This window comes from Maylandia zebra, linkage group LG15, assembly GCF_041146795.1.
Source record: "Maylandia zebra isolate NMK-2024a linkage group LG15, Mzebra_GT3a, whole genome shotgun sequence".
NCBI classification, from domain to species: domain Eukaryota; kingdom Metazoa; phylum Chordata; class Actinopteri; order Cichliformes; family Cichlidae; genus Maylandia; species Maylandia zebra.
The window spans coordinates 4865165-4880264 of NC_135181.1; the positions used below are offsets into that span (position 1 = coordinate 4865165).

Genomic DNA, 15100 nt, shown 5'->3' on the forward strand with positions numbered 1-15100 from the left:
GATTCTGCTTTCTGTGTGGTCTGTATTGATGCTTATTGTTGGCGTATATTTTGGGTGGGGGGGTTACAAATTATAGTGAAAGGTCTAGATATTTTTGGAGTAGAGAAGCAATGTGTGTATCAGATTATTGTCACTTTGTCTTGCTCTCTGAAAAATCTCTTGGAATTTTTTTGTTATTTTGTTTTTCTGAAGAATTCTATAACATCCCGACTGATTTAATGTTCGATTCAGAGAATATTTATAAATTTTAAGTCCTTTGTGAAAATTCTGTGTTTGTGTTTTTATTTCAGAGCTTTTAGTTTGTAAACTAATTGCAGGTTAATTGCGGTCACCTGACAGGTGTAGAGGTCATCTTGAAAGTTTATTTAGGTTAGATTCCTACCATTACAGGATTATGTGTTTCTCTTCAAGGTTGTATAATTTTGCCTGTGTGCAAACCTTAGAGGACGTTAGAGATTAGTTCACTGTATGCGATCAATACCGAGTTGATCAAAATTCCTCCACCAATGAGCCGTAGTGATGAACAGTGTCCACAGGAGGTCAGTGGTGTGACACCAGTGTTCAGGTCAGACAGGGTCGAATCCTACTCTGACCTCTACATTTAAGTATTAATAAGGGCACTGATTAGACAGTACGTGGTCATCTGTTAGTTTGAAAACAACAGGCGAAAGGTTTCAACCTTCCCCTGCCCGTTTTCCACGTCTCCGATTTCCCTCCCTTCATGTCCTCTGTCAGCAAAGTCATTATCTGCCTTTGCCCTTCATCCCTGTTCAGGCCTCAGGGCATTAGGAGCGTTCAGCACACACACACACACCACACTGCAGGGCCTTAGTGTCTGTTACGCGGGGATAACAGCAGCCAGACCACAGGACGATTAGTGTGTCATAATAACATAACTAGCAGCACACTTTGACCTGAGAGGCCTCTCAAGTGCACCAGCCTGCTTAAAGACTAGTGGCTGCGTGGTAATGGAGCCGAGAGAGTATATTAAAAACTCACTGTGGGTGGAATAAATGGTGACCTCTTGTGAATAAGATAGCAGCGGAAAGCAGTTTAGGGTGGAATAAATGGCACTGATGTCAGTGTATTGAAATTGTGATGCCTTCATCTTAAACAAAGAAAAATGTGAGGGATCAGGGTCAATTCATTGTTTTTATTTCTTCATGCAAAAATAACAAAACAAAAGAATGTAAAACAAAAAAAATTCTTGTAGGCTAATCTTATTATTTTTATTTCTAAAACACATCTGCAGTCAGATAGGTCAGTTCCAAGTTTAACCCTTGTATGGTGTTCGGGTCTGTGAGACCCGTGTTCAGTTTTTTTCAAAAGAAAAATTAAACAATTAATTATTTTTTCACGTGTAAATGTGCTGTGTCTTTCCACTCACTCCACTTGATTATAACTGATTTATTTATAACATTTTATATAAAAGAAAAACGAGAAGCACATTAATTCATAAATGTGATCTAACAAAGGTAAAGGGAAAAAATTAACCATGTTTGCTGTTCATATGTCTTGTAATTGGGATGAAGTAAACATCTGTTGAGTAATTTAACATAAAATTGTTTGATAGTGTTAATTTGGAAAGCCAAAACTCTAGCGGGTCCACCAGACCCATGAACACTGGCTGAGTAACAAAAATACGAACACCACACAAGGGTTAAAAGGAAATGTTGCCGTCTGTCTTTTCCAAATCAAAAATTAGCTTACAACATTTTAAGTAATGAAACATTTTTTTTACAGGATGCACTATTTATCAAACGTATCCATCTTTTAAAGGCCACCTTTTGCATTTTTCCATACTATTATATAATTAATTTCAATTCATTATACAGCACCAAATGACAACAACAGTCGCCTCAAGGCGCTTTATATTGTAAGGTAGACCCTACAATAATACATACAGAGAAAAACCCAACAATCATATGACCCCCTATGAGCAAGCACTTTGGTGACAGTGGGAAAGAAAAACCCCCTTTTAACAGGAAGAAACCTCCAACAGAACCAGGCTCAGGGAGGGGCGGGGCCATCTGCTGCCACCGGTTGGGGTGAGAGAAGGAAGACAGGATAAAGACATGCTGTGGAAGAGAGACAGAGGTTAGTATATATTAGTTAATTAGAATATATACAGTTTTGCATCACTGGTCCGTACTAAATATTGTTTTGATCCAAATGGGAAATTGTAACATTATTACAAAGAAGTCAGGCATGTAAATCTTCACCAGAACCCTACTGATAATGTAGCAGGTGATCACTGGTCAATTGAAATGAATATTGAAATGAATTTACAATATTCAGATAAAAAACATGCACGGGTATGTCACATACCGAAATATATTTATAGGTTATATATACAGATAAACTATAGAAATCCATTTAATTGATAATAGTAATTATAACCAAAAGTAACACCAAACCTTATTTAAACTTTTGAATAATACTTCAAATGTGAGTTTCTTTGTCTCTTATGTTTTATTTACTTTTCCCCTTTGTTTTCTGTAATGGTTTTGTCATCATTAGAAAGCTCCCATCCTTCATAACAGTCTCAGAGTTCTGATAATTGAAGCACAAGTTAATTCATACACAGAAACATGAAGTCACAGCCTGTTGTCCTCTATATTTCTTTGTTTAATACATTTATACTAAAACTAGCCTCTCGAATACTGTACTGAAGTACAAAACATTATGTGCTTAATGATTAATCAAGCAGGTACAATATTAAAATACTGGTGAATCACATAATACATGGGTAAAAATAAGACAATAATGTGATGTGATAGAATATGTAGAGAAAAACAAATATTTTTTGATTTCCTATGTAAGTATATAGTTCGGCTACAACAGCATCGATCCACCAGAGATGCACCTCGCCATGGCAGCAAGTCTGATGGGCAAGAAGCAAAATAGTTTTCCATGTATTAACATTCACATACTGCATTCCCCATTTATGCTTGATCACAGTCAAACTGTTTCATGATTTTCATTTCAATTATTTCAACAGCAGTAAGCATAGGGCACAAAAAATGGCATTAAGAATTAACTTAAGACATTAGATAACCAAATATTAAAAATAAAACATTCTGCAGACTCAAGGTTGTCCTTTATGTATGAAGCCAGAAAGCTGCTTTGACAGATCAGCAAATGGAAGCATCTGCTAGAGAAAGAATCAATCCAGCAAATGCAAAATAGACAAAAAGCCAGCTTACACCGGGGGAGACCCTGACACAATTGCCTAACTAGCTTTTCATCTGCTCTTCTTTCTTTCTCTATTGGTCTAATTACCACGTCCGGCTTATTGTCCTCCTGATGACTGTAATTAATCAAGTTCTGCTGCCTAATCTCTGAATCTCATCATCCTTACAGTACACCAGAGCCGGCCACTCCGGATGGTATCCTGATGTAAGCTGTTTTGGGGAGTGCAATTGTGTGCGTCTCTGCAACTTTGCATGCAACAGCAAATTGCATGGTTCCACCCTGCTGTTTGTTTTCTTTTCTTTCTTTTTTTGTTGGCAGTGTTTATCCTCTGCATACAGGTCAGTAATTGTTACTCATCTTCTCCTCCTCCTTAGAGCAGTAGGTGGATGTTTGCAGACAGGAGTTGAGCTATTTATCTTCCAAGAAGGTTTATTTAGCATCAAAGTGTTCTCCCTAACTGAGGCCTCCTTGGCTCCTGTCTACAGAGAGAGAGAGAGAGAGACTCCTACTGTCACAGCCTTGTCCTCTCTTGAGCTTCAGATGGCTTACCGGCTCCTTAATCTGTCCTATGAGTGACATCACCCTCTGCCAGCACGCTCCACTTATTTCTTACAGGACAGCAGGCGAGAGGGAGGGAGGGAAAGCATTAGGTGGTGTCCACTGGTTTGTTAGGAAAGGTGAATTAGCTCAGCAGCAAAGCTTTGGAGAGTAAGTAAGAGTAAGGTGGGATCCTGCTTGCACACTTTGTCTGGGCTATGGCAGAAGGCACAGCGGAGGGAGACAGTCACATGGAGGAGCTGCTGGATCACGGTCTAGGCATGGAGGAGACAGCCCACGGCCTCCTGAGGAGGCCCTCATTGAAGGAGAGCTACCACAGCGACTCCCTGCTGGCACCAGACACTGACTTCATGACAGGTATACGGCCACAGCAGCTCGTTCTCTCACGTACATCACTTCCATGTAGTTTTGGTCTGACATCTGCTTGCACACAGATGCATGGAGGAGGACGCTAAGCCCAAAGTAAATGAGCTGGTATGTGAAAGAACAATTACACAGCTATTTTCACTATTATTGCTGTGCATTCCTCATATACAGTGGCGGAGTGTGTGTTGGATGCAACACGTAATGCAATACACACAGTTCTCACTACACAGGCCACTTTATTAGTTACAGCTGTGAAATCTCCTCTGAGACAAGTTTGGCATTTTAACATTTTACTCCTTAAAACCTCAAAGCTAAACCAACATTAAAGATAAAAGAACAGTTAGCTTTTTGACGTAAAAAAAAACTGACCAAAAAAGCAGAGCTGATGCACAACTGTTGTTTTGCATTGCACAGAATTTTGCAGGTGGTTCTAAGGTAAAGGGTCTGTGTGGCGTATGAATAAATCTTACAATGAAGAGAAAGAGAACTCGTGCATGCATGATTTCCAATATGACAGATTTATTCAAATCAGTTTGTTATTTGTGTCCAGAAAACAAAATGAAAACAAATCTGAGCTGGAAACTTTGTTTGAAGAAGAATGTGACTCAACAGGTGTGTCTGACAGAACCTTTTAAGAACCTGATCGCTCTCTTTTCAGGCATAAATTATTGTTGTTACGATTGCTTTTAATGACACGTTTTGTTTTTGTTCTGTTTCTTTCACATTCTCATAAATACACTGGCTAAAAAACAACAACAAAACCAATAAAAAAAGATCTTCCCAGGCTGCTAGATTGCTGTTGCTGGACCCTATTGGTTGTCAAACAAGAAAAAGCCAAACACTAATCCTAAACATCTCTCTTACTTCTCACATGTGACATAGTCATAGTCAAGCTGTGGGTGTTGTGGGATGTGTCTTATCTGAGAAGATTTGGGGAAATGCCCTGTCCCTGCTGGGATATTAGCATCAGTGGACTAACATGTGAAGGACTGCGTGCGCACACGTGGCCTGTGTGTGTGTCAGGCTGCTGACTGCTGATACGAGCAGACGGTTGCCGTTCCTCCATTCAAGAGGCGCCAGCTGCAAACCGAGATTAAAACGCTCCATTGGCTCTCCGTGCTGCAGTTATAGCTCAACGTATTTGCATTTTGCTTAAATGTATATAAGTTTGTGAAGTTTGGAAGCCTTCACTGCGATAACTTGGCAGTGCGTGCGTGTGACTGTGTTTGAGAAACAGCAGATATACTTAATGCACGGGGCTGCATGTGTGTTTACATTTGCCTGAGCAGCGCTGAGGGTGCCTGCCTGTTCTTTGTAGGGCCGAGTTAGTGCAGAGACTGAGCTCTGGGCTGCTAATTCCATTTTACAGCACTGGGATTATGTGCTATTCTAATCTCAGTCCCATATGGGCTGCGTGGAGGTAGCACGAGGATGATGTCATGGTCAGGACAGGAGGAGAAACAGAAGATCACATGCCTACACAAAAATCACAACTCTCCATGAGAGGCGGATTACTGCCTGAATAATTACACTGAAAATCGTCATCCTGGACAGGTCAGCGCTTAGACTCGATTCTCAAAGGAACTACGGCAACAAGTGAGAGTTAAAAATAGTTTGAACGTGCACTTTATGCACTTCACAGACGCTACATTCTGAAAACATTGAAAGCATTCAAACAACAGTGTAAGTTCCAAACCTGTCCACGTGATTGGAGTTTAAACTGCATATTATATAATAGTGGTCAATGCAGTTGAGATTATTATTATTATTATTATTGTTATTATTATTATTTCCATCTGATTCATCGTTTGGTATGAGTGTATTCATTTAAATGCATTATCAGGGATTGTTACATTTAGTCCTCTTACTGAATCTGGAAAATTGTAAAATATTCAAAGTAAAATCCCCCATCAGTATGAAATAGTGTAATATTACTGCTGTATTTAAGACTGGGCTCATTTTAAAACTTTATGCTCAGCATCATATATTCTATAAATTGCTGTCCTGTGAGTGCCACATATCTATGAAAGAAAATCAATTGTTCATGAGCTCAGAAAAACAGTTTTCAGAAAGAATTTAAAAATAAAATAATGAAGAAAAATCAGCTGAATTAAAAGGCTTGAGCAGTGTGCTGGTTAATTGTTAACTGTCAACAGGGAGGGATTCAAATGAAAAATCAGTGTGAAGTGTTGGCAAAACAGCTGATTAAACATGGTAGACTGAGATATTCTCATAAATGCTAATCTGAAAGTGCTGTGAGGTGCACCTGCTTAACTTGGCTGTTTTATTCGATTGGACATGGTCACAGCTGCTGTCCTCTCTCCATCATTGTCAGCACTTTTCTTGAGTGCACTGAATGAGTTATTAACAGCTTTTTCAAACTCAATCTTTTCTACATCACACATGTTGACCGTGGGTGGTTGGCAAGAGGGAACTCATCTGGTACGATGCTAAATCACTGAAGCTCATTTACTTGCTAATCCTAGCTGTGTTTCTATATGAAGCCTCATGACAACTCAGTCTGAGACTAAAGGAGAGAGATCATTATACTTTAATTTAAGTTTATTTTTATATTTCATAAGCTGAGCAATGTTGCCTTGCTTGTCTTGAACTCCGCTGCTCGTGACTGACAAGTCACAATGATATCAGTGTTCTTGGGTTACTGTTTACATTCCCTTTTGGTTCTTCACACGTGGTTTTAAAAGATTAAGATTATGGTCAAAAATTCTAACTTGAGTCATCAAGAAAAAAGTAGGAGAGATCACAGTGGTTATTATCCATATTTTATATACAAATGGCAGCTTTTACATTAGCCCTAAGCTATTTGTTTATGTGTTACTTGTTACCTTTTTATCCACCAGTTCTTAACGCTAACTTTTTAAAACGTTGTAGCATTACTTTAGTTTTTCTGCCTTTTGTCCGTTTGAGGTATTCTTAACTACTGTTTGTTATACTCTTGCCCACTTTTAAGATATTCTTTAGTAATTTTATACTTTTAACCCCCCCCCCCCCCCCCCTTTTTTTTTTTTTTTTAGCTATTCTTAGCTACTCTTTAGCTATTTTATACTTTTAGCCTTTTTAAGCTTTTCTTGACTCACCTTTAGCTATTTTATACTGTAGTTCGGTTAAAATTCCAGATATTTATGCATTTTTTGCACTTTTAGTCACTTAACCATTTTTTGTTACTTTTCTATTACTATTTATATTTATATCTGTATCTATTACTCTTACCTATTACCATTATTAGTATATTCAGTTTAATTAATTAAACCCGAGAGCCTGTTCAGCTAAACGGATCTAGCAAGCAACCCATATGCTGTAAGTTTAAAGCCGCGGCTGTGCTTTACTGTGTGTCTTTTCCCCTTAGCTGAGCTATCGCTCAGCTTTCTTGTCTCCACTCTTTTATCACAATAAAGTACAAGGTGCAACAATTGTTACAAAATAAATCTACTGAGGCTAACACGTTTTCATGCAACAGTGGTATTATGGTTTGGACAGCTAACTCATTATGCTGATGTACTTTTTAATCAAACCAAAATGCTTACTTAATCAAATTAGTTGAGCTTCTTCACGATTTATCCTCACAGCCCCTGGCAAACTGGATAAGTACCCCCTCGGGTAAAAGCACCCCTGGTTGGGAATCAGAGTTTTTGTTGACTTAAGGAAGCAGATTATGCAACTGATCCCTGATCCTTCTTGTATATTCTGGCTGAGCACGACTGGGAAATGATGCCGCTCAGCCGACTCCTGTTTCACTGGGTTTTTTTCTTCTTAAATCCTGTGCAACCACAAAGATGCATTAGTTTTTATTTGTCTCTGCCTCATCCTCCCCGTTACTCAGAGTGACATCCACTGTAAACTATAACTCTGTGGATGTGCAAGATGTTTACAGCTTCACGGCACAAGAACAAGCAGTGTCTCAGGTTTATCTCTGCTGCTTCCTCTCTGTGTCTCCAGCGCTGTTAGTGACAGGGGGCTTACGTGTGGGGGCGGGGTCAAAGAGGCTCAGGCTGTGGGATTAACATTGTAGTCTGCACACACGCATATACACACAGAGACACACATGCAAGTACACTTACACGTACACACAATTTAGGCTGGATTGGACGACTGCAGAGTTTTTAAGCATTATCAGCCCCGCCCCCACCTTCATACACTCTCATCCTGAGTAAAGGGCTTTAAGCTCTGTCATACACAACTGCACATCACAGATTGTACCCGGCGACCACCAAGGAAACGTGAGAGGATCTAAACACCAAGACCCTCATCTCCTGCTGCAGATGCTGTAATACCATTTGGATGCTCTAAAAAAAACAAAAGGCGGCTAAAATACCAGAAAGGCTGATCTTGTGTGTGTGTGTCTGTGTGCGACATAAGTGGAGCAAAAGAGATGAAATCTTAGTGGACGTCAACGCCAGCGGATCAAAATTAGATGGAGGGAGAGCAGGCCCGTCTGATAGGAGCAAGAGGAGGAACAAGCACTGAAAAAGTATGCTCGCGAGAGGAGAGGAAGAGGAGGAAGAAGTCTGGAGGGGTGGAGGAAGGCCCTGCTGGCCTGCAGAAGCACCCTGACTGCTCCTCAGCTTCCAGCATCTCCCATGGTAGCCACCTTTGACCCATTGTGACCGTGTTGGATTACAGATTGCCTGCAGTTAAAGATGAAGCAGAAATCACTTGAAGAGAAATGATGGTGGCAGAGGTGTTTTGGATGTGTGCTTTGACGCCATTGTTTACACGCTGCTGCATGGTGTCTGCGGGGATGATCTATGTCCAGCTGTGTGATGACCTCATTAGATTTCTACAGTGCAGCCATGAAAAAGGGAACGCTAAAGAGCTTGCCCCTCTCTCTGATTACACCTTCTATAGATCTTGATGTCAAGTCAGCTGCTTGCATCTATTTCAGGCAGGCAGTTGTTTAATGATAATGCAAAACATGTCATGCTATCTGTCCTCATATCCGCAGACGACCGCAGCTCGGCCAGCGGCCTGGATGTGGCCGATCGGCTGACATATCTCGAGCAGAGAATGCAGATGCAAGAAGATGAAATCCAGCTTCTGAAGATGGCTCTGGCTGACGTCCTGAAGAGACTCAACATTTCTGAGGAGCACCAAGCAGCTGCTTCTGCTGCTGCTGGCAGGAGAGCACCGGGGGCCAAAGGTGAGCAAAGATCTACTGTCATATCTACAAGCCAGTGGAAGGATTTCAGGTGTGTCGATACATAAAGTGCTTTAATCCCTCAGCCTGCTGTACACGAGAAGACATCGACTTTTTTATAGATTGTACATGATGTGCTTGATTCAGTCATTCTTCCTCAGGTGCATTTGCTAGAATGGGACTATATTATTAAAAATGTGCATAATGGAGAAAATAAAAGATGTTTTAAAGAGACGGGTTTTGTTTTGTTGATTAGGTCTATATGTAGTCACAGAGTAAATTGAATATCACAGTTTATCAAATCCAAGCATGTGTGCTCAAATTTTAGAGATAAATCTCACAAAGCAGAGTAAAGTATCGTGTTTGAGAAGCTGAATCAAATCATTTTTGTTTTGCTTAATCCCAGAGTCGTGCAAACCCAGTTATGTGCTCAGTGTTTAACGACAGAAATGCTAATAAAAATCCAGTCATGGCTTTTTCTCAAAAGGGACTTTGTGCAGGCAACAAAAAGAGCATTCACAACAAACACAGTTCACAGAATATGCGTGTGTGTGTTTGCTCCCACAGCCAGGCCAGTGTCTCTGGCTCTGCCCTCCAGAGCCCCCATGGTGACCCCCAGCACAGCTTCTCTGAAGAAGAGCACCACGCTGCCCTCCAGCACCACAACCAGGAACTACAGCCCAACACCACCCCGAAGGTACCCTGTCCTCTGGGAGGGAGCTGGAGATTATTTTCACTTTTTGAATATGTGCAGGAGATCACGTTGTGTATTTTCCAAGCCGAGTTAAATGTCTGCCGTTAAACGAGGCATTAAATTTCTTTACTGCTCACTGTGGAATGATCTCACACAGCAGACCTCACCCCACCTCACCCAGAAGAGAAGTCTAACGTATACGAGCGTGTGCTAATCAAGCAGCTTCAGTCTTCATTAGCGAGCTTCGCTTCTCATTATTTAACATGCAAAGGCAATCAGAAAGACAGCCTCCGGTATCTAAGAAACTGCACACGGATGCTCCGTAACGATCCCCAACACCAACCTCTTCTTTTTCAAAGCAATAAAGCGCCGCTCCATTTTCTGCACATCTCTTCCTCTCAATTACATTTCAAATGATACTGCTATTAGATAGCATTAGTTAGAGAGCATGATAAGCTATGTCTGTGGCACCTTAATGTGCTGGTGCTACATCTGGGCTACTCTGATATAATTGCACTGAGAGTGGTAAATCTCCATTCACTTAAAACCGGCCGCTCAGTATGAGGAAAAAGCAAGACGGAGAATCACCCTCATCATCGCGCTCATCTTTATTAAAGCGGGTTCATTTCTTTCCACTCTTATTTCACCTTTCTAATTAATCTCTCCTTAACTTCTGGCTCTTTCCTCTTTCTCTTCTGTGCTGTCCATTTCTTCTTCTTTTTTTCTGACCCCACTCGCTCTTTTCGTCTTTCCAGCGGTGTGAAGAGCCCACCTGGTAGCGTGAAAGACAGCCCGTGTAAGACCGCTAGAACACGACCCGCCTCTGCAGCCTCGAGCAGCAAGAAAGTTCAGGACAGGTGAGAAGCTGTTATTGAATTTCTAAATTTACACACAAACAACAAACTTAGGCGTCTGTCAAATTTACAGCACAGTTGTGTAACAGTGTTTCAGATTTCTTTGCCCACGTACACACTTCTCACAAACCAGATCATGTGTGGATCTCTGCTGATTTCGAGGTGACTTACGGCCGATTTTGTTTCTAAATTTAAATCAAACTTATTTCCGCCCCAGACATCCTGTTTCAAGAGCAAACGCGGGGCACGAGCACAGGAAACCTTTAATTAGGCCTACTCAACCGGAAACTGATGTCAAGATTTCAGCCTTTTATAGTCGGATGAAATCTCCCTTCGGATCTGCTAACTCTCTCTTTCTGTCCCTGCATCTCTTTGTTTCTCTCTCCCACTCGTGTCCTCTGGCATCTCTGTATCATTTTCTCTCTCCGTCAACATAACAGCGGCAAACCCAGAGAGGATGCAGTGAATGTAGGTAAGTTGACTGGTTCCCGCCGGCAGCATTCAGAACAAGACTGTTAAAGAAACCCGGCGTTGTTTAACTCTGAATTGCATGTGTGTTGCTTTGCTGCAGGAACCAGGCGTGTGACACACTGCAAAGGTAGGCTTCTTCCCTGTCTGACACCTCCAGTAACGCAAAACGGCCACTGTTTACATTTATAATGAAGCGAATCGTGCTTGAGCTCCTGTTTTATCGTCATCTTTTCATATTTCCACATCTCACCATGACTTGTGTGCCTTCCCTCGCCCCTTCCACCCTTATTTTTTGTCTTTCTTTCATCCCATCCACACCCACAATCCGCCCTTCACGCTCTCTTCATCGCTCTCCTTTCCTGTCACTCCTCCACTCTTACCTCCTTCTCTCTCCGTCCTCACCTCACTTCACCGCTTCACTTAGTGACTATGCAGATCTATCTGAGCCCCCTCACAAGAAAGACTGGGTCTTCTGAAGCTGCCAAGTCCGCTTCTGCGGTGCCCGCCCACAGCGAGCCCGCGCCCACTCCTAATCGCCCTCAGGCGAAGAGGGGCGGCAAGCCAGAGGCGAGGAAAGCAACCCCATCCTTCACCTTAAACTTCCAGAAGACCTCAAGCGGCCAGAGCGCACCGCATGACACGTCGAGCTACAAGAGCCCCATCAAATCACCCAGCCAGTACTTTCAGATTTGTTACTGACACGCAGGTGGACCACAGAGGACAAGAGCTGCACTCTTCTGCTTCACTTTTAATGTACAAATAGGGAAAAGTGTGGACAATTTATTTTTTCCATCCCTGCTACTGAGCGTACTAAAACCCCAAAACAAATATGTGAAAGCCTCAACGAACCACTTGAAACCTACAAATACAGGTTTTGTTGCAATTCAGCAATTGGGACTTATTTCTGAGGATAGAGTGAAAGCTTTGATGCATTCGTAGCCACACCGCACAGCATAGCAATAGCTCAATTTGTCACACGCTGGTACCTGCACAGCACTTCACCGAAGGCCTGTGTTCACCGCTAATGTTTGTCTCCATCACGCTGCGTGAGAAGTTGCCGAGTGCGTGGGCACCGAGTGTGCGATGTAAGAGAGAGGCTGGGTTTTTTTTGTTGTTGTTGTTGTTGTAACTCAATGTGTGCCAGCGAGTCTGTTTGATGTGATGTTTTCGGTTTCGTAGCTGATGTCCCACCTTAGATCCCACCTTAGATTATTTACAGTGTGTACCCAGAAAGTCTCATTTTAAATCAGGAGAAACAATAAAAACAAACACTGTGAAAACACTTGTTGTGGTTCAGTTTAATGTGTGTGAGTGTGTGCATGTGGTGGTGGCTGGTACCATAATAAAAGAAAGAGGTGGTTTACAGCTGTGCTCCAGCTATCAGCTGCTCATAGCAACAAACATGGGGCCACTTTAATATGATGACAGCAACAGGCTTTTATGAGGTAGCTAAAAAGAACTAATGGCTGCTGAACACTTTGATGAGCAGTAAATTGTTGAAAATCACGTACTGTGACCTTTTTTTTTAGCATTCAAGTAGAGATTTAAGAGAATTACAAGAGCAACAGTTTCTGGTTCTACAGTTTCCACAGCCTGCAATACTGGAACTCTGAACGCTCCAGTATTAGCTTTCGCAGATTTGATTGTTCCAAGCATATGAACTGTGAAAGATCTTGGAATTTTCCTTTCTCAGAAGAAAGCTGAGGATGAGGAGCCTCATGGAGTAAGCACACACAGCCAAACATTAGCTGGCCTGTTAACTTCAGCTATTACTCACACTGGCCCAAAGCTGTGTAACTGGACAGCAAATAGACTTTGTAATAGAGAGCCGGAAGGTTACAGGCTCTTTAACTCACACGCACTTTCCTTTGGCAAAGCCTTGAAAAGTCTAGGTGTGCAGTGAATGTGTCTATGAGCAGGTGCGTCACAATTGTTCAGGTGTCCTGTGATTCGTCTGCAATGTTCCCATGACTTCCCATGACATCGCTTTCCAGACTGTTCTCTCTGTTGAGGTCAGGAAAGCGATTCCGCTCCCTGAAGACCAACACAGAGAGACTGAGGAGGAGCTTCTTCCCGCAGGCGATACGGTCTCTCAATCACACCACCACACAGTACTGACCCACACATATGGTTCTTACACACACACTGGACTTTCTGGACTTTGGTTTTGCACAACACTGGTCACTATATTCTTCATTTCCGGTTAATACTTGTACAGCTGCTGTTATTGTGTATATATTTATTTATATTTATATTTCTTCATACATTCTTATATAGTTCTATACTGTGTATTGTGTATTTTGTTGTACAGTTATTTTATTTTCAACTTTAATTTATATATTTTATCTTTATCTTATTCTTCCCAGTTAAATTTACCCTTCATTCTAATTTGTGTTGTACAGTTATTTCATTTTTAACCTTAATTTATATTTTATTCCTTCCTAGTTAAATTTACCCTTTTTAATTTTTCATATTTATTTCCTTTCTTATTCATAGCCTTTTCCTTTTTTGTTTTCTTTAGGTCACGAGCAGTTGTCCAAGCATTTCACTACATATCGTACTGTGTATGACTGTGTACGTGACAAATAAAAATTTGAATTTGAATTTGAATTTGAATTTTATCACATTGAACTTTTAGAGTAAGTGACAAACCAAAATGTTTCAGTCTAACCTCAAGATCAGTCAAACTAAAGCTTTCTGCTGAAATGCTGCCCCCCACCCCCCCCCCCCCCCCACCCCCCCGTGGTGTTAGCAAGATCAGAGGTCATGAACTTTAAATACATGTACCATTAAAAAAAAAAAAAAAAAGTGTCATTAATCAGTTAAAATTGGAAATAAATAAGTCAATACATTTCTTGTGTATTTAAATAAATAAACTGAATTTTAATTTGAAGTAACTTATATATTAAATCAGTTACTTCCAGTTTTAATGTATTAATGACACATTTAATTAATTATTTAATGATGTATTTAATTAATTCATTTGGCATTTGTGGCCTTCGATACAGAGAGTGAGCACATTTTTCTTTTAGTATTTAGAAATCAAATGTGTTAGACTTGAAATGGAAGCAAAAGGTGATTTTTGGCCATAAATATTTTGCATTTTGTCAGACTATGTTTATGGATGAACTGAAGATTTATAAATGACTGTGATAGGACACCCTCCCTTGATGGCACTCACTTCCAAATGATAACTAGACTGATGGTTAAATCAAAAGCAAAATGTACATGTCTGTACTGGAAGCATTAGATTGCAGCTGTGGCAGGTGCTATCCTGTGGCTACTCACCATTTATTTTTTGTAATTCAGTTTAGTTTCAATTAATTCCAGAGTTTCAAAAGTCAGTTGCTTTTTGTAGGTTAGTTTTTTGGTTTGAAAATGTTTAGTTTTAGTTTAGTTTTTACTCATTTCTGTGTCAGTTTTAGTCTTTTTTTATATATATTTATATTGAATGGAGGGCATATGTTAGAGGCACAATTTAGGAAAATCAGTACAGGTGTTATAGGTGTTAAAACACTGAACTTTTTGAAATCAGCTAACTCACAGTGATGTAGAGAAGAAAAGTCTCATGCATCGAAACCTCGTCGAGCAAGTTAATTAAAAACAACAACAACAACAAAAAACAAGACGAAAACAAGCAAAGACAAAAACTGAGGAGGTCGAATGCTGGTGACCTTGAGCTTAAGGTCAGAGGTCAACTTCTTTAATAATCACCTGGGATATAAAAAGTGATCTATCTACAGGATAATGAGGGGCTGCGAGTATCTTTTAACAATATATATATTTTTAATTTTAGTCAACAAAAGT

The 15100-nt window shown here is 40.6% G+C and overlaps 1 protein-coding gene across 2 annotated transcripts; it reads left to right on the top strand.

Moving 5' to 3' along the window:
• Positions 1-3793: 3793 nt before the first annotated feature.
• On the top strand, positions 3794-12575 carry LOC101485130 (uncharacterized). 2 transcript variants are annotated; one of them, XM_004542130.4, is made up of 7 exons: positions 3794-4110; positions 9083-9277; positions 9842-9971; positions 10724-10825; positions 11263-11294; positions 11394-11420; positions 11718-12575. In XM_004542130.4, exons 1-7 carry the CDS (start codon positions 3951-3953, stop codon positions 11990-11992), a joined length of 921 nt encoding a protein of 306 aa, XP_004542187.1. In that variant the 5' UTR covers positions 3794-3950; the 3' UTR covers positions 11993-12575. The 2 variants fall into 2 exon arrangements, with proteins under 2 accessions (XP_004542187.1, XP_004542186.2); XM_004542129.4 differs by lacking the exon at positions 3794-4110 and adding an exon at positions 8276-8720.
• Positions 12576-15100: the final 2525 nt, after the last annotated feature.